Source organism: Equus przewalskii, chromosome 18 (assembly GCF_037783145.1).
Source record: "Equus przewalskii isolate Varuska chromosome 18, EquPr2, whole genome shotgun sequence".
NCBI lineage: Eukaryota > Metazoa > Chordata > Mammalia > Perissodactyla > Equidae > Equus > Equus przewalskii.
In genome coordinates, this window is record NC_091848.1 from 55,746,506 (window position 1) to 55,773,701 (window position 27,196).

At 36.3% G+C, this 27,196-nt stretch overlaps 1 protein-coding gene across 7 annotated transcripts in view; it reads left to right on the top strand.

Annotated features, from left to right (window-relative positions):
* Window positions 1-27,196, top strand: part of SENP7 (SUMO specific peptidase 7) — a 141,945-nt gene that overhangs the window by 31,534 nt on the left and 83,215 nt on the right. For 5 of the 7 annotated variants that reach the window (XM_070582009.1, XM_070582011.1, XM_070582012.1 and 2 more), the window contains exon 4: window positions 10,802-10,899. In XM_070582009.1, coding sequence (XP_070438110.1) covers window positions 10,802-10,899 — 98 coding nt within the window. Of the gene's footprint in view, window positions 1-10,801; window positions 10,900-14,296; window positions 14,354-27,196 lie in introns of all 7 variants that reach the window. The other 2 variants (XM_070582008.1, XM_070582010.1) reach the window with 1 other exon arrangement.

Here is a 27,196-nt window from a genome sequence, read left to right on the forward strand (position 1 = left end):
AAAGTCATAAATAGCTTTTGGTCAGATGTTTGATCACATTTTGTCATATGTTTTTTCTGCATCCATTGATAAGATCATTTGATTTTTCTTCTTTGGCTTCTTGACATTAATGAATTTTCTAATGTTTAACTAGCATTGCATACTTGAAATAAATCTCACTTGTTCATGATATATAATTCTTTTTATACGTTGTTGGATTTGACTCTGTTGAGAATTTTTGCAACTATGTTCATAAGAGGTATTGGATAGTTTTTCTTTCTTGCGTTTTTCTGGTTGTCGTATTAAGGTAATGCTGGCCTCATAGAATGAATTTGGAAGTGTTCCTCTGCTTCTGTTTTCTGGAAGAGATTGTAGAGAATTTGTATAATTGCTTCCTTAAATGTTTGGTGGAGTTTACAGGGAGCTTGTCTGGGCCCAGTGCTTTCTTTTTCTTTCTTTTTTTTTTAAAGATCGGCACCTGAGCTAACAACTGTTGCCAATCTTTTATTTATTTATTTATTTCTGCTTCATCTCCCCAAATCCCCCCGGTACATAGTTGTATATCTTAGTTGCACATCCTTCTAGTTGTGTCATGTGGGACACTGCCTCAACGTGGCCTGACGAGCAGTGCTGTGTCCACGCCCAGGATCCAAACTGGTGAAACCCTGGGCCACCGCAGCAGAGTGCGCAGACTTAACTGCTGGGCCATAGGGCCAGCCCCCCGCCCCCCCAGTACTTTCTATTTTGGAAGGTATTAAATATTGATTCAATTTCTTTAATAGATGTGGGCCTATTCAGATTATGTATTTCTCCTGTGTAAGTTTTGATAGATTGTGTCTTTCAAGGTATTGGTCCATTTCATCTCACTTATCAAATTTGTCAGCATAGAGTTTTTCATAGCATTTCTTTATTATTTTTATGTAATATCCATGGGATCAGTAGTGATCACCTCTCTTTCATTTATGATATTAGTAATTAGTATCTAATTTTTTTTCTTAGTTGACCTGGGTAGGGGTTTATCAATTTTTTTGATCTTTTCAAAGAACCACCTTTTGGTTTTGTTGGTTTTCTCTATTGATTTTCTGTTTTCAATTTCATTGATTTCTGCCCTCTTTTTCTTTTTTGTTTTCTTCTGCTTACTTTGGAATTAATTTGCTCTTTTTTTTTTTTCTAGTTTTCCAAAGCTGGAAGTTTAGATTATTGATTTTAGAGTTGTCTCCTTTTTTAATACATGCATTCAGTGTTATAAATTTCTCTCTAAGCATGTGAGCTTGAGAAGATGTGTATTCTTCTGTTTTAAACGAATTATTCTATAAATGTTAATTAGATGCAGTTGATTGATGGCAGTGTTCAGTTCTGCTATGTCCTTATTGATTTTCTGCCTGCTGGATCTGTCTGTTTCTGATAGAGGGGTGTTGAAGTCTTCAGCTGTAATTTTGGATTCATCTATTTGTCTTTGTATTTCTGTCAGTTTTTGCCTTATATATTTTGGTGCTCTGTTATTAGGTACATGTACATTAAGGATTGTTATGTCTTAGAGAATTGACCCTTTTATCATTATGTAATATTCCTCTTTATCTTTTTTTTTTTAATGAGGAAGATTAGCCCTGAGCTAACATCTACTGCCAATCCTCCTCTTTTTTTGCTGAGGAAAACTGGCCCTGAGCTAACATCTGTGCCTGTCTTCCTCTACTTTAAATGGGGGACACCTGCCACAGCATGGCTTGATAAGTGGTGTGTAGGTCTGCACCCGGGATCTGAACTGGCGAACCCCAGGCCGCCAAAGTGGAACATGTAAACTTAACTGCTGTGCCACCAGGCTGGCCCCTCCTCTTTATCCTTATATCCCAAAAATTTCATAATTTTTCTTTCTCAGAAGTCTGCTTAGTTTGAAATTAATATAGTTACTTTATTGTTCTTTTGATCTGTGTTGCAATGTTACATCTTTCTTCATCCCTTATTTCTATTTGTGTCTTTATATTTAAAATGAGTTTATTGTATAGTTGGGTCTTTTTTTTAATCAGAGATTGATTTGTGAATGTCAAACCACCTTTCTGTCCTAGAACAAATCCTAATTTGTCACATTGTATTGTTCTTTTTATATTACTGGTTTTGATAAGTTATTTTTTTTCCCCCAAAGATTTCATTTTTCCTTTTTCTCCCAAAGCCCCCTGGTACATAGTTGTGTATTTTTAGTTGTGAGTCCTTCTAGTTGTGGCATGTGGCATTCCGCCTCAGTGCGGCCTGATGAGCAGTGCCATGTCCACACCCAGCATTTGAACTGCTGAAACCCTGGGCCGCCGAAGCAGAGCGCACAAACTTAACCACTCTGCCACGGGGCTGGCTCCATGATCTGCTAATTTTTGTTGAGTATTTTTGTCTTTGCTTATTAGGGATATTGGTCTTTAGTTTTCTCTTCTTGTACTGGTGTTCCATGTATTTGGTATCAGTGTAATGCTTGCCTTATAGAATGAATTGGAAATTGTTCTCTTCTCTTCTAGTTAATCGAATAGATTGTATAGAATTCATTTTATATCTTCCTTACATGTTTGTTTGAATTGCTAGGAAAACTTTCAGGGCCTACAGGGGCTGGGGGTTAGTGGGAGGGAGGGTGGCAGCTGTGTTTACAAAAGGGTAGCAGAAAGGATCTGTGTGACACAACCGCTTTGTGTCTTGACTTTGTAGTCACAAAGCTGTGCACATAAGATAAAACTGCATAGAACTAAATAGACACACACACACACACACAAATATATGTGTGTAAAACAGGTAAAATCTTAATAAGGTCATGGATTGAATCAATGTCGATTTTCCGGTTATGATATTGTTCTCTGTAACTAAGCAAGGTGTTACCATTGGGGAATACTGGTTGAAGAGTATATAGGATTCCCCAGACATTCACCCCAATTCATCTAGTTGTTCAATAGATATTCATTAGCAAATAATTTCAGCTTTTGTTTTCTGATGTGTTTTCAATGTTGGCATTACATGTTTCTTACTTTTGAAATTAGATGAAGAGTCAGTGGAATCGAAATCCTAATATAAAAGTTAAATCCTGACCAGTAGTAACAGTTGGTTGGAAATTCGTCATGCATCTTTATTAGAATTAGTTGTGACAGGGATAAGTAGTTGTGAGCAAAGCCTATATTTTTTTCAGGACACACCTTTGACTCCTTTTTAGTATCTAAGGAAGCATTCAGTTGAGACTGTGAACCCCACACCACTTAGCTTTGTCCAAGAAATATCTCAGTACAGTTCCTATGGAACATTTGATTTTAATTATCATAATATTTTATTTTGATGTCCCTGCCGGTAATTAAACAAAACGAAGTCTTTTATTCTTCTAAAAGCCTTTTTCATATTTAAGTTAAAATTATTCATTCTATTTCAACCTTCCTATTTGTGATCAGATAGCTTTAAAAATATTATGTGACTCAATTCCCATGTATAATCAGATTGTGGGAGAACTTATCAGATTTTTATTTTTCAGAAATAGCATATAATAGGTTCACAGACTAATGAAAAACAAATCGTATCTGTGAAAAATACAAATTTTTATCCAGCCTGCAGCTCTAATCCTATTTTTATGAGATAATATGTAAATACTTCAGTGTAGTATTAAATATAAGAAACAGTTGATCAAAATCTAAGTGAATTTTTAAAGCTGAGAAAGGCACAAAGATGTGGAGACTAAACAACACACTACTGAACAAGCAATGGATCATTGAAGAACTTAAAGAAGAAATCAAAAAATACCTGGAAACAAATGAAAATGATAGCTTGCCATACCAACTCATATGGGATATAGCAAAAGCTGTATTAAGAGGAAAATTCATTGCAATACAGGCACATCTTAACAAACAAGAAAAATCCCAAATAGGCAATCTTAAACTACACCTAACTGAACTAGAGAAAAAAGAACAAATAAAGCCCAAAGTCAGCAGAAGGAGAGAAATAATAAAAATCAGAGCAGAAATAAATACTATTGAAACGAAAAAGGCAGTAGAAAGGATCAATGAAACAAAGAGCTGGTTTTTTGAGAAGATAAATAAAATTGACAAACCACTAGCCAGACTTACAAAGAAAAAAAGGGAGAAAGCTCAAATAAACAAAATCAGAAATGAAAGAGGAGAAATAACAACAGACCCTGCAGAAATACAACGGATTATAAGAGAATACTACGAAAAACTATATGCCAACAGAATGGATAACCTAGAGGAAATGGATAAATTCTTGGACTCCTACAATCTCCCAAAGCTCACTCAAGAAGAGGCAGACAATTTGAACAGACCAATCACAAGGAAAAAGATTGAAACAGCAATCAAAAACATCCCAAAGAATAAAACCCCAGGAACAGATGGCTTTCCTGGGGAATTCTACCAAACTTTCAGAGAGGATTTAATACCTATCCTTTTCAAGCTATTCCAAAAAATTAGGGAAGATGGAACACTTCCTAACACATTCTATGAGGCCAACATCACGCTGATACCAAAACCTGACAAGGACACCACGAAAAAAGAGAACTACAGGCCAATATCACTGATGAACATAGATGCAAAAATTCTAAACAAAATTTTGGCAACCAGAATTCAGCAATTCATCAAAAGGATCATACATCGTGATCAGGTGGGATCCATACCAGGGACACAGGGATGGTTCAGCATCTGCAAATCAATCAACGTGATACACCACATCAACAAACTGAGGAATAAAAACCACATGATCATCTCAATAGATGCAGAGAAGGCATTTGACAAGATCTAACAGCCATTTATGATAAAAACTCTGAACAAAATGGGCATAGAAGGAAACTACCTCAACATAATAAAGGCCATATATGACAAACCCATAGCCAACATCATATTCAATGGGCAAAAACTGAATGCCATCCCCCTGAAAACAGGAATGAGACAAGGATGCCCTCTATCACCACTCTTATTCAACATAGTACTGAAGGTCCTGGCCAGAGCAATCAGGCAAGAAAAAGGAATAAAAGGAATCCAAATAGGGAGGGAAGAAGTGAAACTCTCGCTGTTTGCAGACGACATGGTCTTATATATAGAAAACCCCAAAGAATCCATTGGAAAACTGTTAGAAGTAATCAACAACTACAGCAAAGTTGCAGGGTACAAAGTCAATTTGCATAAATCAGTAGCATTTCTATACTCCAATAACGAACTAACAGAAAAAGAACTCAAGGACACAATACCATTCACAATCGCAACAAAAAGAATAAAATACCTTGGGGTAAATTTAACTGAGGAAGTGAAGGACCTATATAATGAAAATTACAAGGCCTTTCTGAGAGAATTGGATGACGACATAAGGAGATGGAAAGACATTCCATGTACATGGATTGGAAGAATAAACATAGTTAAAATGTCCGTTCTACCTAAAGCAATCTACAGATTCAGCGCCATCCCAATCAGAATCCCAATGACATTCTTTACAGAATTAGAACAAAGAATCCTAAAATTCATATGGGGCAACAAAAGACCCCGAATTGCTAAAGCAATCCTGAGAAAAAAGAACAAAACGGAAGGCATCACAATCCCTGACTTCAAAACATACTACAAAGCTACAGTAATCAAAACAGCATGGTACTGGTACAAAAACAGGTGCACAGATCAATGGAACAGAATTGAAAGCCCAGAAATAAAACCACACATCTATGGACAGCTTATTTTTCGACAAAGGAGCTGAGGGCATACAATGGAGAAAAGAAAGTCTTTTCAACAAACGGTACTGGGAAAACTGGAAAGCCACATGTAAAAGAATGAAAATTGACCATTCTTTTTCACCATTCACCAGAATAAACTGAAAATGGATCAAAGACCTAAAGGTGAGATATGAAACCATAAGGCTTCTAGAAGAAAACGTAGGCAGTACACTCTTTGACATCAGTATTAAAAGGATCTTTTCGGACACCATGCCTTCTCAGAGAAGGGAAACAATAGAAAGAATAAACAAATGGGACTTCATCAGACTAAAGAGCTTCTTCAAGGCAAATGAAAACAGGATTGAAACAAAAAAACCACCCACTAACTGGGAAAAAATATTTGCAAGTCATGTATCTGACAAAGGCTTAATATCCATAATATATAAAGAACTCTTACAAAAAACAAAACAACCCAATCAAAAAATGGGCTGGAGACATGAACAGACATTTCTCCAAAGAAGATATATGGATGGCCAATAGGCACATGCAAAGATGCTCATCCTCGCTGATCATCAGGGAAATGCAAATCAAAACTACACTAAGATATCACCTTACACCCATTAGAATGACAAAAATATCTAAAACTAATAGTAACAAATGTTGGAGAGGTTGTGGAGAAAAAGGAACCCTCATACACTGCTGGTGGGAATGCAAACTGGTGCAGCCACCATGGAAAACAGTATGGAGATTCCTCAAAAAATTAAAAATAGAACTACCATATGATCCAGCCATCCCACTACTGGGTATTTATCCAAAGAGCTTGAAGTCAGCAATCCCAAAAGTCCTGTGCACCCCAATGTTTATTGCAGCACTGTTTACAATAGCCAAGACGTGGAAGCAACCTAAGTGTCCAGCAACAGACGAATGGATAAAGAAGATGTGGTACATATATACAATGGAATACTACTTAGCTGCAAAACAGAACAAAGTCATTCCATTTGCAATAACATGGATGGACCTTGAGGGAATTATGTTAAGTGAAATAAGCCAGCTAGAGAAGGATAATCTGTGTATGACTCCACTCATATGAGGAATTTAAAAATGTGGACTAAGAACAGTTTAGTGGATACCAGGGGAAAGGTGGGGTGGGGGGTGGGCACAAAGGCTGAAGTGGTGCACCTGCAGCACGAATGACAAACATTAATGTACAACTGAAATTTCACAAGATTGTAACCTATCATTAACTCAATAAAAAAAAATCTAAGTGAATGTTTATTTTCCTTTGATAACGTCTCCAGATATATTCCAGGTTACCCTTGGATAGGGGAGGATTGGAAAGGTCAGTAAAACATCATACTGTTATTCGGAGTTAAGAAAATTTTAATTAGTTCCCCTCCTCTCCTATTAAAGTTATCTTCAGTTTGTCTCAGGGTGTTTATTTCGTTTTTGTATTGTTTTAAACTTCTAGTTCTTTCTCTCCCCTCTTTAGTGGGAATAATGTTTCTTTTCTGTACAGAATATGAGGCTCAAAGAGTAGTAGTTTCATCATTTTGCAAATATAGGTAAAACTTTATTAGAGTGTGGAGGGGGTACAAAAAATTCAATAACATAAGATGTGAAGGTTGCATTTACTGTGAGGTTAGTGAAATGGTTGTGGAACTAGTTGGCCAGAAGTTCTGAGAGTTCAGCTCGTGAGCCAAGTCATTCCCAGTCCTGGTTGCAATTTGTTGTAAACAAATAATATAAGTCATTGTGAGAAGTGTTATCAGTAATAGAGGTGTGTAAAATATATAATATTATTACAGAGGAGAGACTGATTTACTCTTCTAGACGGTGAGAAGCCTTCATCGGTGGTACTAGATTGGGACTTAATGGACAAGGAGCACTGGGGAAGGCAAAGCACACTGTAGGAAGAGGAAACGTACAGAGAGATGTCAAAGGACGAAACTGCATGGCACTGTCGGGGAACTACAAATAGTTTAGTATTGTCAGAATACAGGATTCATGGGAAGCAGAGGTGAGAAATGAGAACTCAATTCTTTTTTATTTTTCCTCCTTTAGAGAGTGGGGAACACTTAGGAATTTAAGCAGGAGAATGACATCAGATTTGCATTTTTAATAGATTTAACTTTCATGATGGAGGGATGCCAGATTGGAGGGAAAAGAGACCATTGATAGGGAATCCCATTAGCAGAACTCTGCAAGAGTCCAGGTCAGAAATAAGAGGCAGAATTAAGATAGAGTGAAAATGGAAAAGATGTATTTTTAATCTACATAGTTATAGTGATACATTTTATAGTGAAATAGGAGTGACAGATGTGTTTAGGTTGATATCTTGGAAGGAAGAATTTCTGGGAATTTGTATAAGTTAGAGTTACAGCATTGGAAGGAGGATAGGCTTTCTGTCAGACGTATTTGGGTTCATTGGTCAAGTTTATTCTCTGAGCTTCACTTCCCTCTTGTAAAGTGATGTGCTTTATACTATGAGGGCTGTGGTGATAATGCGATAACATAATGCCTGGAGAAGACAGTGTTTATTGAGGGCTATCATGGTTAACACAATGTTTTGTTTTTCATTACTTAAAATTTTTTTTCTATCTTTTAAAGGTTTATTTTAAGTTGGGGTAAAATACACATAACATGAAATTTATATCTTATCCATTTTTAAAGGTACAGTTCACTGGCATCTAGTGCATTCACATTGTGCAACCATCACCACCATCCGTCTGTAGAACTCTTTACCTGTTGCAAAACTGAAACACTGTACCTAATAAACAGTAACTCTCTATGGGGCCGATCCTGTGGAGCAGCAGTTAAGTGCGCATGTTCTGCTTCTGTGGCCTGGGGTTCGCTGGTTTGGATCCCTGGTGTGGACATGGCACCACTTGCCAAGCCATGCTGAGGTAGGCATCCCACATATAAAGCAGAGGAAGATGGGCACGGATGTTAGCTCAGGGCCAGTCTTCCTCAGCAAAAAGAGGAGGGTTGGCAACAGATGTTAGCTCAGGGCTAATCTTCCCAAAAAACAAACAAACAAAAAGCAATAATTCTCCATTTTCCCCTCTCCATTTTCCCCTCTCCTTGCCCCTAGCAACCACCATTGTACTTTCTATTTTTGAATTTGACTACTGTAGATACTTCACGTAACCTGAATCGTACAATATTTGTCTTTTTGTTACCAACTTGTTTCACTTAGCATAATGTCATTATGTTGAGAAAAACCCAGTCTTCCTCTTGTGTTTCTCCTCTACTCTCACACTACTATCATATTCACATTTCTTTTTTTTTCTCCAAAGATTTTATTTTTTTCCTTTTTCTCCCCAAAGCCCGCCAGTACATAGTTGTATATTCTTCGTTGTGGGTCCTTCTAGTTGTGGCATGTGGGACGCTGCCTCAGTGTGGTTTGATGAGCAGTGCCGTGTCTGCGCCCAGGATTCGAACCAACGAAACACTGGGCCGCCTGCAGCAGAGTGCGCGACCTTAACCACTTGGCCACGGGGCCAGCCCCCACAACATTTCTGACACCAGGCGTTTGTGGGTTTTCTCCCACTAACCAATCCTCTGCAACACCAGCTGGCTGTTCTATAGTTTAACTCAGTTGTGACACCATCTGCTTGAGATAGTGTCAGATCCCACTGGGCTCAGTCCCACAAGACTGTTCCCACCCCACTTCCAATGCTAATCACAAGGCCAGGTTGTCACCTGTGCTTCTGACCAACTGGAGATAAATCTGAGGTTCCCAGGACCCCTTCCTCAGGTTCGATTAATTTGTGCTAGAGTAGTTCACAGAACTCAGGGAAACCCTTACATCGACCACTTTATTAGAGGATATGATAAAGGATACAGATGAAGAGATACACAGAGTGAGGTCTGGGAGGGTCCTGAGTGCAGGAGCTTCTGTTCCCTTGGAGTTGCAGTACGTCTCCCTCCCTGTACCTGGATGTGTTCACCAATCTGAAAGCTCTCCAAACCCCATACTATTGGGATTTTTATGGAAACTTCCTCATGTAAGCACGGTCAATTATTAACTCGATTTCCAGCCCCTCTCACCTCTCTGGAGAATGAGGGGCAGGGCTGAAAATTCCAAGCTTCTAATCTTGGCTTAATCTTTCTGGTGACCAGCCCTCATCCAAGACTCCACCTAGAATTGTCTGAATAGTACAAAAGATATTCCTGTCACCCAGGAAATTAAAGGTTTCAGGATCCCTGTGTCAGGATTCAGAGTCAAAGACCAAATGTAGCAAAAGATGCTCCTGTAACCCAGGAAATTCTAAGTGTTTTAGGAGCTCTGTGCAGGGAACTGGGGGCAGAGACCAATATATATGTTTTCTATCATCTCACAGTTGTTAAAGTTCATCCGTGTTGTAGCATGTGTCAGAATTTCCTTCTTTTTTAATGCTGAATAATATTTCATTATATGTATATACCACATTTTGTTTATCCATATATCCGTTGGTGGGATGCCTGAGTTGCTTCCATTTAGCTATTGTAAACAATGCTGCTGTGAACATGGGAGTACAAATATCCCTTTGAGGAAGACAGTGTTTTAAACGTATTGCATATATAATCATCATACATCCTTGTGAGATAGCTACTATTACTGCATTTTCAGATAAGGAAATGAATATATAGAGAATATAAAAAATTTATTTGCGTAGATTCACACGGTATATAAAATAAATCAATTTTAACTTTTTTTTCTAATCATATTAAATCTAAACCCTGTTAGTAAGATGTCTGACACTTTCTTAAAACTTTCCATGCAGCAGTTCATAGGGAACCAGTTGTAATCCCTTTCAATTGTTGTAAATGCAGTTGCTTCAGAATCACAGACGGTATTTAACTTGGCGTGTAGTAATTTTTATTATTTCCTTTCAACATATTCAGAATTTTTAATACTTATGTAAGCTTTGGAATCTCAGAATGTTGATTTCCTGACTAAAGTTACCCTGAACTTTTTAAATGTCTTCCTTCTGTTTTTAGTGGACTTATATCTCTGCACTCGCGAAAGAGCTGGGTATTTTGTAGATTGCAGTTATTTTTCCTCTGCGAACTACTGTGAATTTGGCTGTTTATCTTGAATTTCTAAGTAAAAAGAAAATTTTAATGCCTCTTAATTATCATATTGCTATATTTATTATTAATATTCCATTTTTTTCCTAGTGGAAAAGAAGCCTAAGAAATAAGGTCCTCTCTCTAGATCATAAAAGTAAAAAAGGTGTCCGTGGGCGTCCTGTCACTTGTAAGACATCACCAGAAAGGTAAGATCCATGTGTGTGTGACATAGGATGGGCTTAGATTGTGTGTAAGTAGTGTGACCATGGGTGATTCGTGGAACCTCTTTGGGTCCAATTACCACAACTTTTAAAATACAAGAATTGAATTCAGTGGCCTCTCAGGCTCCTTCCAAGCTCTAACTGTCTGTGATTCTAAGTTGTCCTAATTCCTTGTTTCTGTGCATTCAGAACATTCCAATAAGTTTTACCTGATAAAGCAAGAGTCATATAGACTGATTAAAATACTTCATTTATGATTTGTGGTCTGCAGTGAAATCTTTGGTTCTATATAACTGTAGTCCTATAGTCAAAGTATTAGTGAATCGTGGATATACTGGACTTAAATATCTGGGGGATTCAAATTGCAATTATTATCGAAAGGAATTTAGAGCATTTCAGGGTCGGACATCAGTAAATGATTAAAAAGTTATTTTACAAAAGGGTAATGAATTTTCTTTTTTAAAATAGTGAATGAATAAAAAAAATGACAGCAAAGTAAAAATTATAATTATTGGAGATCATACAAATTAGAAGTCTAATTGAAGTTCTTGAATTTATGTCAGAGCACTCTATAACTACTTAGTCTTATTCTTCCCTTTCAAGTAAATTGTAGGAAATAAACGTGATGGTGACTCCGTATCCTTACCAATACTTATTTTCCTTCCCTTCTTCCTTTCCATAGGTGTTTTAGTGGGTGTGAAATGCTATCTCATTGTGGTTTTGATATGCATTTCCTGATGACATTGAGTGTCTTTTCATGTGCTTCCTGGTCATTTGTATATCTTCTTTGGAGAAATGTCTATTTAGATCCTTTGCCCATTTTTAAATTGTGTTGTTTTATCTCTTTGTTGTTGAGTCGTAAGAGTTCTTTATATATTCTGGATACAAGTCCTTATCAGATATATGATTTGCAAATATTTCCTTTCATTCAGCTTTTCACTTTCTCAATGGTGTCCTTTGAAGTACAAAAGTTTTTTCATTTTGAAGGCCCATTTATCTATTTTTCTTTTGTTGCTGTGGTTTTGTTGTTATATCTAAGAAACTATTGCCTTATCTGAGGTCATGATGATTTACTCCTGTGTTTTCTTCTGAGAGATTTATAGTTCTAGCTCTTAGATTTAGGTCTTTTATCCATTTTGAGTTAATTTTTGGGTATGGTATGAGATAAGCATACAAATTTGTGTTTTTGTTTGTGAATGTGCAATTGTCCCAGCACCATTTGTTGAAAAGGTACCAGTTTTCTTGGTACCTTTGTCAAAAATCAATTGACTATAAATATAAAGGTTTGTTTCTGGATTTGGAATTCTAGTCCATTGTTCTATATGTTTGTCCTTATGCCAGTTACTGCTCTGTCTGGATTACTGCTACTCTGTAGTAGGTTTTGAAATTGGGAAGTGTGAGTCTTCCAACTTTGTTGTATTTTTCAAGATTGTTTTGGTCATTACGGGTTCCTTGCATTTTCAGTTGAATTTTAGAGTCAAGTTGTCAATTTTAATGAAAAAGCCAACAAAGATTTTGATAGAGGATGTATTGAATTGGTAGACCAATTTGGGGAATACTGCCATCTTAACAATATTGTCTTCCAATCTGTGAATGTGGGATATCTTTTCATTTATTTAGGTCCTCTTCAATATCTTTCAACAGTGTTGTGTAGTTTTTGGTGTGCCTCGGACTTTTTTGGTTAAATTTATCCCCATGTATTTTCTTTTTTTTGATGCTATTTTGAATGGAATTAAAAAAAATCTTATCGTCAGACTGTTCATTGCTAGTGTATAGGAATTGTATTGATTTATGTATGTTGACCTTATATGTTGTAATCTTGTTTAAGTCTTATTAGTTCTGCAAGTTTTTAGTAGATTTTGTGGAATTTTGTATATACAAGATCATGTTATCTGCAAATAAATACAGTTTTACTTCTTCCTTTCCAACTGGATGCCTTTGATTTTTTTCCCTTGCCAAATTGTTCTGGCTAGAACATCTAGTACAGTGTGGAACAGAGGTGGTGAGAATGAAGATCTTTGTTTTGTTCCCACTCTGAGAGGGAAAGCATTCCGTATTTCACCATTAAGTATGATTGATGTTAGCTATAGGTTTTTCATAGATGCCTTTCTATGGTTTGAATGGTTGTGTCCTCACAAAATTCCTATGTTGAAATCCTAATGCGCAGTGTGGTAGTATTTAGAGGTAGGGCCCTTGAGAGGGGTGCTTAAGTCACGAGGGTGGAGCCCTCGTGAATGAAATTAGTGCTCTTATAAAAGAAACCTCACAGAGCTTCCTAGTCTCTTCCACCGTGTGAGGACAAGTGAGAAGTCAGCAGTCTGCAACCCAGAAGAGGGCCTTGGCCAGAACCTGACCCCGCTGGCTGGCACCCTGATCTTGGACTTCCCAGTCTCCAGAACTGTGAGAAATAAATGTTTGTTGTTTATAAGCCGCCCAATCTATGGTATTTTATTATAGTAGCCGGAACAGACAAGAGATGCCCTTTTTCATGTTGAGGAAGTTCTCTTCTATTCCTAATTTGTTGGAGGCTTTTCGTCACAAGTGTGTGTTGGATTTTGTCAAATGCGTTTTCTGCATTTGTATCATGTAATTTGTGTTCCCTATTAATATAATGTATTACATAAATTGATTTTTAGATCTTAGTTTATGATCCCATTTATATGTTGCTGGATGCAGCCTGCTAGGATTTTGTTGAGGATGTTTATGTTTGTATTCAGAAGCGTAATTTGTCTCTTGCTTTCTTATGCTGTCTTTGTCTGGCTTTGGAATCAGGCTAATGCTGGCCTTGTAGAATGAGTTGGAAATGTTCTCTTTTCCTTTGTTTTCTGGAAGAGTCTTTGGAGGATTGGTATTAATTCTTCTTTAAATGTTTGGTAAAAATGACCAATGATGCCATCTGGTCATTAGCCTTGTGTGTGTGTATATGAAGTTTTCAAATTACAAATTCAAATTTTGTCTTGTTAATAGCTGTATTCAATTTTGAGTCAGTTTTCATAGCTTGTGTCTTTCCAGGAATTTGTGAATTTTATGTAAATCATTTGTTGGCATACATTTGCTCATAATATTCTCTTATAATCTTTTAAATTTCTGTGATGTTGTTAGTGATAACCCCTCTTTTATTCCTGACTTTTGTAATTTGAGTCTCTCTCTCTTTTTTTGTTTATTCTACCTAAAGATTTGTTAATTTTGTTCATCTTTTCAGAGAACCAACTTTTGGTTTCATCAGTTTCCTCTACTGGTTTTCTATAATTTCATTTATTTCCATTATAATCTTATTTTCTTTGTTCTGCTTGTTTTGAACATAGTTTGCACTTCTTTTTCTAATTTCTAAAGGTGTATGTTTAGGTTATTGATTTGAGATTTGTCTTCTTTTCTAATATAGGCATTACTGTTTTGAATTTCTTCTAAGCACAACGTTAGCTGCATTCCATACATTTTGGTATGTTGTGATTTTCTTTTCTTTAATCTCAAAAGTATTTTCTAATTTCTGGTATGATTTCTTTGACCCATTTGTTATAAAAGTGTGTGTTGTTTAATTTCTGCATATTTTTAAGTTTCAAAGGTTTCCTTCTCTTAATTTTTTTATTGACATATAATTGACATATAACATTGTGTTAATTTCAGGTTCACTACATAATGAGTTGATATTTGTATATTTTGTGAAATGATCACCACAATTAAGTCTAGTTAATATCCATTACCATACATAGTAACAAGTTTTTTTTCTTTTGATGAGAACTTTCAAGATTTACTCTCTTAGCAACTTTCAAGTATGCAATACAATATTATTAACTGTAGTCTCCGTGCTGTACGTTACATTATCGTGACTTATTTATCTACTGTTATTTATTTATTTATTTATTTTGGTGAGGAAGATTGGCCCTGAGCTAACATCTCTGCCAGTCTTACTCTATTTTGTATGTGAGATACCATCACAGCATGGCTTGATGAGTGGTGTGTAGGTCTGCACACAGGATCTGAACCTGCCAACCCCCAGCTACCAAAGTGGAGTGTGCGAACTCAACCACTATGCCACCGGGCCAGACCCTGTTGTTAGTTTTTTTTTTTGAGGAAGATTAGCCCTGAGCTAACATCTGTGCCCATTTTCCTCTATTTTATATGTGGGACGCCTGCCACAGCATGGCTTGATAAGTGGTGTGTAGGTCCCTCTCCCAGGATCTGAACTGGTGAACCCCTGGGTGCCGAAGCGGAGCGTGTGAACTCAACCACTACGCCACTGGGCTAGCCCCCCAGCCGCTGTTGTTAATTTTTAATTGAATTTCTTTGTGGTTTGAGAACACTTTGTATGATTTTACTTCCTGTAAATTTATTGAGGTTTGTTTTATGACCTAGCATATAGTCTTTCTTGGAGAATGTTCTGTGTGTTTCAGAAGAATGTGAATTCTGTTCCTGTTGGGTGGAGTGTTCTGTACATGTCTGTTAGATTGAGTTGGTTGATAGTGCTATTCAGGCCTTCTGTATCCTTGATGATTTTCTGTCTAGTTGTTTTATCCATTATCATGACTGGAGTTTTGAAGTATTGACCTATTATTATTGAATTGTTAATTTCTCCCTCCCGTTTTTGTCAGTTTTTGCTTAATGTATTTGTGGTCCTGTTATTAGGTATATGTATATTTATAATTGTTATATTTTCCTGGTGAATTAACACTTTTATCGATGAAATGTCCCTTATTGTGTCTACTAACATTTTTTTTTTTGCCTTAAAGTCTATTTTATCTGATATTGATACAGCCACTCCACCTGTCTTAAGGTTGCTGTTTACATGGTATACCTTTTTCCATCCTTTTACTTTGAACCTATTTATTTCTTTGAATCCAAAGTGTGTCTCTAGTTTAGAGCGTATGGTTGGATCCTGTCTCAGTCTGCTTGGACTGCCGTACCAAAATGCCATAGCCTGGGTGGCTTATAAACGAAGAATATTTATTTTTCATAATTCTGGAGGCTGAGAAGACCAGCGTCATGGCATGGCAGATTTAGTATCTGGTGAGGGCTTCCTGGTTCATAGGTAGCCATCTTTTTGCCGTGTCCTCAAAGAGTGGAAGAGGTCTCTCTTGAGTCTCTTTTATAAGATCACTAATCCCATTTATGAGAGTTCTCCCATTACGACCTAATCACCTCCCGAAGGCCTCACCTCCTAATACCATCACTTTGGGGGTTAGAGTTTCAACGTATGAATTTTGGGGGGGACAAACATTCAGAACATAGCAGGTCTTGATTTTTTTCATCTACTCTGACAGTCTCTGCCTTGTGATTAGACTGCTCAATCCATTCACACGTCATGTGAGTCAAGATGTTAGCAGGGCCGTGCTTCCTCTGAAGGCACTAGGAAAGGATCCGTTTCATGTCTCTCCTCTTCTTCGGGCGTTGTCTTTTGAGTGCATCACTGCAGTGCTCCATGTTTACATGTTCTCCCGTGTGTCTGCACATTGTCTTCCCTCTGTGTATGTCTGCTTCTGTGTTCAATTTGCCGTTTTTATAAGGACATGTCACAATGTGTTAGGGCCTAACCTCTTGACTTCATTTTAACTTGATTACCTCTATGAAGACAATATTTCCAAATAAAGTAGCATTCTGAGATACTGGGGGTTAAGACTTTAGAATATCTTTTTTGGGAGTCACAATTCAACCCGAAACAGACAGCTTGAAATGGGAGAGACATTGAGACCAATATTTTTTTTAGGAAATGAACTTGCAGTTCATCAGTTTTCTTTTTCTCATTCTTTATTGCTTTTTAAAAATTCATTCTTTCCTTAATGATATGTAAATAAAATGAATAAATATTTGTTGTTTGTATTGCCTTTTTTTGTGTGTGTTCTGGTTATATTACTATTCAGGTTTTTTTATTTATTCTTTTTTAAAAATCAACTTTATTTAAATAGAAGAATATGCATCAATTTTAGTATAAATTTTTATGATTTTTAATAGATGCATTGGTTTTTTTATTATGGGAAAATGCACATAACATAAAATTTACCATCTTAACCATTTTAAGTGTATAGTTCAGTGGGTTAAATACATTTATAATGTTGTGCTAACATCACCACTATCCATCTCCAGAACTCTTCATATTGTAAGACTTAAGCTGTATACCCCTTGAACAGTAACTCCCCATTTCCCACTTCCCCCTCAGCCCCTAGCAACCACCGTTCTCCTTTCTCTCTGAATTTGACTACTCTATGTACCTCATATAAGTGGAATCGTTCAGTATTTGCCTTTTTATGGTTGGCTTATTTCACTTAGCATAATGTCCCCAAGGTTCATCCATATTGTAACATGTCAGGATTTCCTTCCTTTTTAGGCTGAGTAATATTCCATTGTGAATGTGTGTGTATGTGTGTGTGTTTGTGTAAGTATACACACAATATTTTGCTTATCCCTTCATCTATCGATGAATACTTGGGTTGCTTCCACGTTTTACTATTATGAGTAATGCTGTGACGAGCTTGGGTGTACAAATATCTCTTTGAGACCCTGCTTTCAATTCTTTGAGGTGTATACCTTGAAGTGGAATTCCTGGATGATACAGTAATTCTATTTTCAACTTTTTGAGGACCACTATACTATTTTCCATTGCAGCTGCACCATTTTATTGCCACCAGCAGTGCGCAAGGTTTCACTTTCTCTGTATCTTCATCAACATATGTTATTTTTGTTTTTTTCATTATAATCATCCTAATGGGTGTGAAGTGATGGCTCCTTTTGTTTTTGATTTGTATTTCCCTAATTGTTAGTGGTGTTGAACATCTTTCCGTATGCTTATTGGGCATTTGTATATCTTCTTTGGAGAACTGTCTATTCAAGTTCTTTGTGCACTTTTGAATTAAGCAGATTGTTTTTTTTGTTGAGTTTTAGGAGTTCTCTAAATATTCTGAATATTAATCCCTTATTAGATATTGATTTACAAATATTTTCTCCAATTTTGTGGTTTGCCTTTTCGTTCTATTGCTAGTGTCTTTAGATGCACAACATACGTTAGTTTTAGTGAGGTACAGTTTGTCTATTTTGTTGTTGCCAGTGCTTTTTTTTTTTTTCCTGAGGAAGATTAGCCTTGAGCTAACATCTGTGCCAGTCTTCTTCTACTTTATATGTGGGTCGCTGCCACAGTATGGCTGATGAGTAGTGTAGGTCTATGCCCGGAATCTGAACCTGTGAACCCAGGCCACTGAAGCAGAGTGTGCCAAATTTACCTACCTCACCATTGGCCCAGCCCTTGTAGCCTGTGCTTTTGGTGTCATATCCAAGAAATCATTGCCATATCCAATGTCATGGTCTTGAAGATTTTCCCCTGTGTTTTCTTATAAGAGTTTTATAATTTTGACTCTTGCATTTAGGTCTTTGATCCATTTTGAGTTAATATTTGTATATGGTGTTAGGTAAAGGTCCAGCTTCATTCTTTGGCATGTGGATATCCAGTTTTCCTAGCACTATTTGTTGAAAAGGCTGTCCTTTCCCCATTGAATGGTGTTGGCACTCTTGTTAAAAATCATTGACGATGGGCCCGGCCCCGTGGCTGAGTGGTTAAGTTCACGTGCTCCACTTTGGTGGCTCAGGGTTTTGCTGGTTCAGATTTTGGGCGTGGACATGGCACCGCTCATTAGGCCATGCTGAGGCAGCGTCCAACATGCCACAACTAGAAGGACCCACAACTAAAATATACACCTATGTACTGCGGGGATTTGGGGAGAAGAAGCAGAAAAAAAAATCATTGACCGTATATATGAGAATTTATTTCTGGCCTCTCTATTCTATTCTATTGATCTACATGTCTGTCCTTATGCCAGTACCACACTGTTTTGCTTACCATAGCTTTGTAGTGAGTTTTAAGATAAGGAAGTGTGTCCTCCATCTTTGTTCTTGTTTTTCAAGATTATTATGGCTATTGGGAGTCCCTTGAGGTTCCATATGAATTTTAGGATAGATTTTCCATTTCTGCAAAAAACATCATTGTGATTTTGATAACGATTGCATTGAATCTTGTAGATTACTTTGGGTAGTATTGACATCTTAACAATATTTAGTCTTCTGATTCGTGAACATGGGATGTGTTTCCATTTATTTGTTTTCTTTAATTTCTTTTAGCCATGTTTTGTAGTTTCCATTTTATGAGTCTTTTTGCCTCCTTGGTCAATTCCTAAGTATTTTATTCTTTTTGATGCTGTTGTAAATGGAATTGTTTTCGTAATTTCCTATTCAGATTGTTCATTGCTAGTGTAGAGAAATGCAACTGATTTTTGTGTGTTGACTTTGTATCTTGCCACTTTGCTGAATTCATGTATTGCTCTAACAGTCTTTTTGTGGAGTCTTTAGGGTTTTCTACATATATGTGATACCATATGTGAACAGAGATAATTTTTTTTAACTTTTTATTAAGATTATGATAGTTTACAACCTTGCGAAATTTCAGTTGTACATTATTGTTAGTCATGTTGTAGGTGCACCACTTCACCCTTTGTGCCCTCCCCACACTCCCCCTTTCCCCTGGTAACCACCAATCAGTTCTCTTTGTCTCTATGTTCCACCCAGGAGTGGAGTCATACAGAGTTCGTCTTTCTCTATGTGGCTTATTTCATGTAACATAATACCTTCAAGGTCCATCCATGTTGTTGTGAATGGGACGATTTTGTTCTTTTCTATGGCTGAGTAGTATTCCATTGTATATGTACAGCATATCTTCTTTATCCAGTCTTCAGTTGATGGGCACTTAGGTTGCTTCCATGTCTTGGCAATTGTAAATAATGCTGCGATGAACATAGGGGTGCATGGGACTTTTGGAATTGCTGATTTCAAGTTCTTTGGATAGATACCCAGTAGTGGGATGGCTGAGTCATAAGGTATTTCTATTTTTAATTTTTTGAGGAATCTCCACACTGTTTTCCATAGTGGCTGCACCAGTTTGCGTTCCCACCAACAGTGTATGAGGTGAACAGAGATAATTTTACTTCTTCTTGCCCAATTTGGATATCTTCTTTTTTTACTTTTCTTATCTAATTGTTTAGAACTTCTGGTGTTTTGTAGAATAGAAATGGTGAAAGTGGACATCCTTTTCTTGTTCCTGATCTTAGAGGAAAAGGTTTCAGTCTTTCACCATTATGTATGATATTCATCTGGGTTTTTCATATATGGCTTTTATTATGTTGAAGTAGTTTCCTTCTATTCCTAGTTTGTTGGGTGATTTTGTCATGAAAGGATATTGAACTTTGTCAATGCTTTTTTGTATCAGTTGGGATGATCACGTGTTTTTTTCTTCTTCATTCTGTTAATGTTATTACATTGACTGATATTTGTGTGTTGAACCATCCTTGCACTTAAGGAGTAAATCTCACTTGGTCATGGTATATAATCTTTTTAATATACTGAATTTGGTTTGTTAGTATTTTGTTGAGGATTTGTGCATCAGAGTTCATACGGAATATTGGTTTTCTTTTCTCATGGTGTCTTTGTCTGGCTCTGGTGTCAGGATAATGCTGGCCTCATAGACTAAATTAGAAATTGTTCCCTTTGCTTCCATTTTTTAGAAAAGTGTGAGGAGTATTGGTATTAGTTCTTCATTAAATGTATCTTGGAATTCACCAGTGAAACCATCAAGTACAGAGCCTTTCTTTGTTGAGAGGTTTTTGATTACTGATTCAATATCCGTACTAATTATAGGTCTATTAAAATGTATGTTTCTTCATGATTCAGTCTTGGTAGGTTTTTTGTTTCTAGGAATTTATCCATTTCGTCTTGATTGTCCAGTTTGTTGACATACAGATGTTTATAGTACTCAACTATAATCCTCTTTATTTCTGTAGAATTGTTAGTAATGTCTCCACTTTCATTTCTGATTTTAGTAATTTGTATCATCATCAGCTTTTTTTTCTTTTTGGTGAAGAAGGTTGGCCATGAGCTAACATCTGTTGCCAATCTTCCTCTTTTTGCTTGAGGAAGATTGTTGCTGAGCTAACATCTGTCGCAGTCTTCCTCTGTTTTGTATGTGGGACACCGCCACAGCATGGCCTGATGAGTGGTGTGTAAGTCCGTGCCCAGGATCCGAACCCCCAAACCCTGGGCCGCCGATGGGGAGCACAAGAACTTAACCAGTATGTCACCATGCCAGCCATCTCCTTTTTTTTAAGTCCATCTAACTAAGAGTTTATTGATCTTTTTTAAAGAATCAGCTTCTAGTTTCATTGATTTTCTCTATTGCTTTTTGTATATCATTTTCTCTGCTCTAATTTTTATTTCTTTCCTTCTGTTAGCTTTGAGTTTAGTTTCTTCTTCTTTTTTTGTTTCCTTACATTATAAAGTTAGATCATTGATTTGAGGTCTTTTTTGTTTTTAATGTGAACATTTATAGCTACAGATTACCCTGTTAGCTCTCCTTTTGTTGTGTTCCATAAATTTTTGTATGTTGTATTTTTGTTTTCATTCATCTCTTAAGTATTTTCTAATTTTCCTTGTGATTTCTTCTTTGGCCTGTTGGCTGTTTGAGTGTGTTGTTTAATTTCCACAAATTTCTGAGTTTTCCCTCTGTTATTAACTTCTAACTTTATTCCATTGTGGTCAGAGAAGATGCTTTGTGTAATATGTATCTTTCTAAATCTATTGAGACTTAATTTGTTGCCTAAAATAGGATCTATTCTGGAGCATGTCCTGTGTGCCCTTGAGAAGCATATATATTCTGTTGTTGGATAGAGTGTTCTATATGTGACTGTTAGACCTAGGAGGTTTTATTGTGTTAACTGTTCAAGGTCTCTAATTCCTTACTTATCTTCTGTAGGGTTATTCTATTCATCATTGAGAGTGGGATAGTGAAATCTCCAACTGTTATTGTAGAACTGTCTGTTTCTACTGTGCTGTCAGTTTTCGCATCACGTATTTTGATGGTCAGTTGTTAGGTTGTAAATGTTTCTAATGGTTATGTCTCCTAGCTGTATTATACCTTGTATTAATATGTAATGTCCTGCTTTGTCTCTTGGTACCTTTTTTGACTTAAAGTCTATTTTTTCTCATATTAATATAGCTACCCTACTCTTTTTTGATAGGATTTTCATGAAAAATCTTTTTCCGTCCTTTGACTTTCAACCTGTTTGTGTCTTTGGATCTAGTGTGAGTCTTGTGTAGACAGCATCTAGTTGGATCATGTTTTTTTAATTCATTCTGCTACTTTCTGTCTTTTGATTGAAGTGTTTAATCCATTTAAATTTAAAGTAATTAAAAAATAAAATTCTCAAGAACAGAATAATAATTCAAGAAAACTTTGTTCTTTAAACAGAGAATAAACAAAATACTAATTTTGCAGCATCTTACTTTTAATATTAAAACTTATTTACTGAATTAAATTTATTCCAATCTTAGCCCACCCTGACCATACATAAAATTAATTTTCCTCATTTTTTAGTAGTTTTAATTACATATGTTAGTAATTTTAGCCCTTAGAAATTTTTAATTTCTAGTTAAAACTAAGAAGCAAGTAGTCTTTTACATTAGTGTCTGTGGATTGACAGATGTATTATAAAAAATGTTTTATAATATTTAGAAACATATTCTTCCTCATAGTAAATTTTTCAGCATGGCACAGGACATGTTTACTAATAGATCCAAAGATCTTTAATTCATCTGTAGAAGGGAGCAAAAAGTAGATAAATTTATGTTCAGTAATGTTTTAGTATTTCCTCTTATTTGGAAATGATCTTGATATTCAATGAATTTAACTTAACTCAGCAAAACATTAAGATTACAGGTTACCAAAAAGATTTGGAGAGACTATTTAAAATGTTCACCTTTGACGTTTTAATCTTACTTTCATCTATTTAACTTGCTTGTTCTAAACAAATATCTTTAGACTAACCACAAAAGCTTCGTTAGACATTAGACAAAGTCAGCCATCATCCAAACTAATTTTTTTGATGACAAATTTTATAAGAGAGAACATTGATTCATTTGGTGAATAAACCCAGGTGGAATAAAAAAAAATAAATTTAAAATAATTATTGATAAGGAGTGATTTATTTTTGTCATTTTGCTATTTATTTTCCAAATGTCTTATAGCTTTTTTTGTCCCACCTTTCCTGCATTACTCTCTTTTTTGTTTGGTTGATTTTTTTTGTAGTGAAATGTTTAAATTCTCTTTTTGTTTACTTTGGTATGGCTATTTTCTTTGTGGTTACCATGGGGATTACACTTAATATTTTAAAATTATAGTACTCTAATTTGAATCTCTACCTGTTTAACTTGAATAAAATATAAAAGCTCTGTTCCTTTACAGTTCCATTCCCACCTCTTTCAGTTCTTGATGTCAAAAATTACATTTTTATATGTTTTATGTTCAAAAGCATAAACTAATAATTATTTTAAATATATCTTTCTTTATATTTTGTAGAAAACAAAATTTGGAGTTAGAAACCACAATTAGAATAATACCGGCTTTTAGACTAATTTTTTTTTTTAAATGTATTAGTCTGTTAAATCATGTAGATAACAAAAAGTGGAGTTACAAACCAAAGTTATGATGATGATAACTTTCATAATTGCCCACTTTTATCCAGAGTCTTATTTATTCATATGGCATTATGTTCCTGTTTAGTGTTTTTTCCTTTCGCCCTGCATGACTCCCTTGAGCATTTCTTGCAGGGTAGTTCTAGTGGTAAACAAACTTGATCAGGTTTTGTTTGTCTGGGAATGTCCTTACTTATCTTCTGTAGGGTTATTTTATCCATTATTGAGAGTGGGATATTGAAATCTCCAACTGTTATTGTAGAACTGTCTATTTCTACAGTGCTGTCAGTTTTCGCGTCACGTATTTTGATGGTCGCTTGTTAGGTTGTAAATGTTTCACTCTTGAGGGAAAGTTTTGCCAGATATAGGATTTTTGGTTGACAGTTTTTTCTTTTAGAACTTTGAAGGATCAGCCCATAGTCTTCTGGCCTTGAAAATTTCTAATGAAAAATCTCCTTATTATCTTATTGAGCATCTCTTGTATGTGACAAATCAGTTTTCTCTTTTTCCTTTCAGGCTTATCTGTTAGTGTTTGTCTTTTAAAAGTTTGGTTATAATGTATCTCAGAATGGGTCTCTTTGAGTTTATCTTACTTGGAGTTTTTTGAACTTCTTGGATATTTATATTCACGTCTTTCATCAAATTTGGGAAGTTTTTTTTCTTTTAAAAGATTGGCTCATGAGCTAACAACTGTTGCCAATCTTCTTCTCTCTTTTTTTTCCCCTGCTTTTTTTTTCTCCCTCCCCCAATCCCCCCAGTATATAGTTGTATATTTTAGTTGTGGGTCCTTCTAGTTGTGGCATGTGGGATGCCACCTCAACATGACCTAATGAGTGGTGCCATGTCCACACCCAGGATCTGAACCCTGGGGCCAAAGCGGAGCGTGCAAACTTAACCACTCGGCCATGGGGCCGCCTCCTTAAATTTGGGAAGTTTTGAGCCATTATTTCTTCAAATATTTTCTCTGCCCCTTTCTCTGTTTCTTTTCCTACTGGCATTCCTACAGTGTGTATGTTGGCCAACTTGATGGTGTCCCACAGATGCCTTAGGCTCTGTTAATTTTTCTTCTATCTTTTTTCTTTCTGTTCCTCAGAGTTGATAATTTCCATTGTCCTTTCTTCAAGTTTGCTGTTTTTTTCTTTTTGTTGGTAAATCTTTGGTTGCTACTAGTGCCGGGTTGTTACACTGTCCTTTGTGAGTTTATCCCTTTGTAAATAAAACCCTCACTGAGTTATTTTAATTTGAATATGCTATTTGATTTTTTTGGGTGTATTCCTGGCAAATACAGTGCCAGGCACAGGTAATACTCTCCGCCATCCTATGGTGTAGATATTGCTTATTCAAGGCCAAATGACATAACGTCTAAGCCTTAGTTGCTTTTAAGTAAAATGGGGATGACAGTCATTAAGACATCCTTCCAAGTTTGCTGATTCTTTCTTCTGCCTGCTCAAATCTGCTTTTGAAAAGCTCTGGTGAATTTTTCATTTTAATTATTGTACTTTCAGCTCCAGAATTTCTTTTTTTTTTTTTTTGGAAGATTTCATTTATTTATTTTTCCTTCTTCTCCCCAAAGCCCCCCAGTACATAGTTGTATATTTTTTAGCTATGGGTCCTTCTAGTTGTGGGATGTGGGATGCTGCCTCAGCATGGCTGATGAGCGGTGCCGTGTCTGTGCCCAGGATGTGAACCAGCGAAACCCTGGGCTGCCAAAGCAGAGCATGGGAACTTAACCACTTGGCCACGGGGCTGGCCCCAGAATTTCTTTTTGGTTTCTCTTTAGGTGTTCTGTGTCTTTGTTGATATTTCCATTTTGTTCATACATTATTTTCTTGACTTTCTGCAGATCTTCTTTTAGTTCTTTGAGCATCTTCAAGACAGTTGTTTTAAAGACTTAGTCTAGTGTGTTTGCCATCAGGACTTTTTCAGGATCCGTTCCCATTGCTTTACTTTTTTCCTTTGAAGAGGCCATACATTCTTGTTTGTGTGTATGCCTTGTCATTTTTTTTGAGAACTGGACATTTGAATCTAACAATGTCGTGAGTTTGGAAATCAGATTCTTCCCCTTCCCCAGGGTCTACTGCTTTTTGTTTTTTATTTTGTTTATTGTTCTCTCTCTTTTTTTTTTTTGATTTTGTAGACTCTTTGTCAAAGTTCAGTATGAGTTGTAAGCTTAACTTCTCAGGTCATTTTTGAGTCTGCATCTTTCCTTGTGTATATGCAGTAGCTTTTTAGTTTCCCCCTTTAGCGTTTACTTTTGAATGTTCTAGTCTTTAATGTCTGGCTTTCAAAAGAGGGAAAAGAGAAAAATGAAAGAGGAAAAAGGGGTACCAGACTTTTAAATTCCTTAGAAGTCACTTCTGCCAGACAGTATGGGGCTTGCAGCCGTGGAGGGAGGTGCAACCACAGTGGCTGCTGGTGTCTTTGCACCTCTGAGATGGGAAGCAGTAATCAGTGATTGGAGCACAGATTCCCCGATGTTTGGAGGGTGGGGTCCTTTTTGTCCACCCTGGTTCCTACAGGCTGAGTGCAAGCTGTTCCCGTGACATATGCCCAGTTGCTGCCAAAGGGCTTGGGGGTGAGGGACAGGAAGCTGCTACTGTGCTAAGAGCTGACATTGACCTAAATTAATGACAATTTACCGTCTAAGCCTTCCCCTGAAGTTGCAAGCCTTCAACAGGTTCCAGGTTACCACATCAGACAGATTTTGCCAGTGCAACTGTTCTGTAGGTTGGGAGAGAGATTCTTGGTGCTTGCTACTCTGCCATCTTCCCAGAATCCTCTTTGTGTTGCTTTTTAAGATATGAGGAAAGCAGTATTCTTTTGAATATTTATTATAAATGTATGGCATGTTTAAGTTAAATTTCAACAAATTATTTCTTGGTCCTCTTTCCCAAACTCCGTTTTTTTGCTACCATCAATAAAAAGTTAGAAATAAAATTTGCCAGTCAGGGACAAACTAGTTTTATTAAAAGAGAGGAGTCAGAAAAGGAAAAAGAAAATGCACTTTAGAGGCACAATAAGAAAGACAATAAATGTGAAGCAGAACAGGAATAGAGGAGCAAAGGAAGATAGGAGCATTTCCTTTCTGCATGTTGTTTTATTTCTCTTTAAGAATGACATTGCTTTAAAAAATTCTCACTTTTTCTTTTGCCTGTTATGTAAAGAAAACAGGATGGGAAATTCAAGAAACATAGATAAATAGCTAGCAAAGGAATCACATCGCCTCCAGTTGAAACATAGTGATTGAATACATTTGTTTATCTTGTTTCTTTTCCTATTTCTATGGGTCATTCCTATCTGTGTACCTTTGCTCAGGCTCCTGATAGCTATCACTACAGTGTTTTCCAAGGATTGTTTTGCAGACCTTGTGCTCTATCAGCTAGTCAGAGTTTTCTAGATGAGGGAGGTGGGTACAAAGAAAAAGGCAAAGGTGAAAAGCAAGGGGAAGCTAGAGACTCTCTATTGTGTTTGTTTTTCTCTTTTACAGAGTAATGGTACCTCCATGAAGAATGGATATGAAACTATAAAAAGTGACATTTAGAGAATAAGAAAGAGCTCTTGGAAATTACAAATGTGATAGTAGCAATAAAATAAATCCAATAGCAGATAAAGCTAAAATTTTACCCCAGAAAATAGAACAAAAAGAGATAGTAGGAAAGAAAAGATAAGGCAAGTAGAGCATCAAACAACACCTAAATAATAGGAATGCCAAATAGACCAGAGAAAATAGAGGGGAGAAGTTATCCAGGAAGTGCTAAAAGACATTTCCAGCTTCTGAAGAATG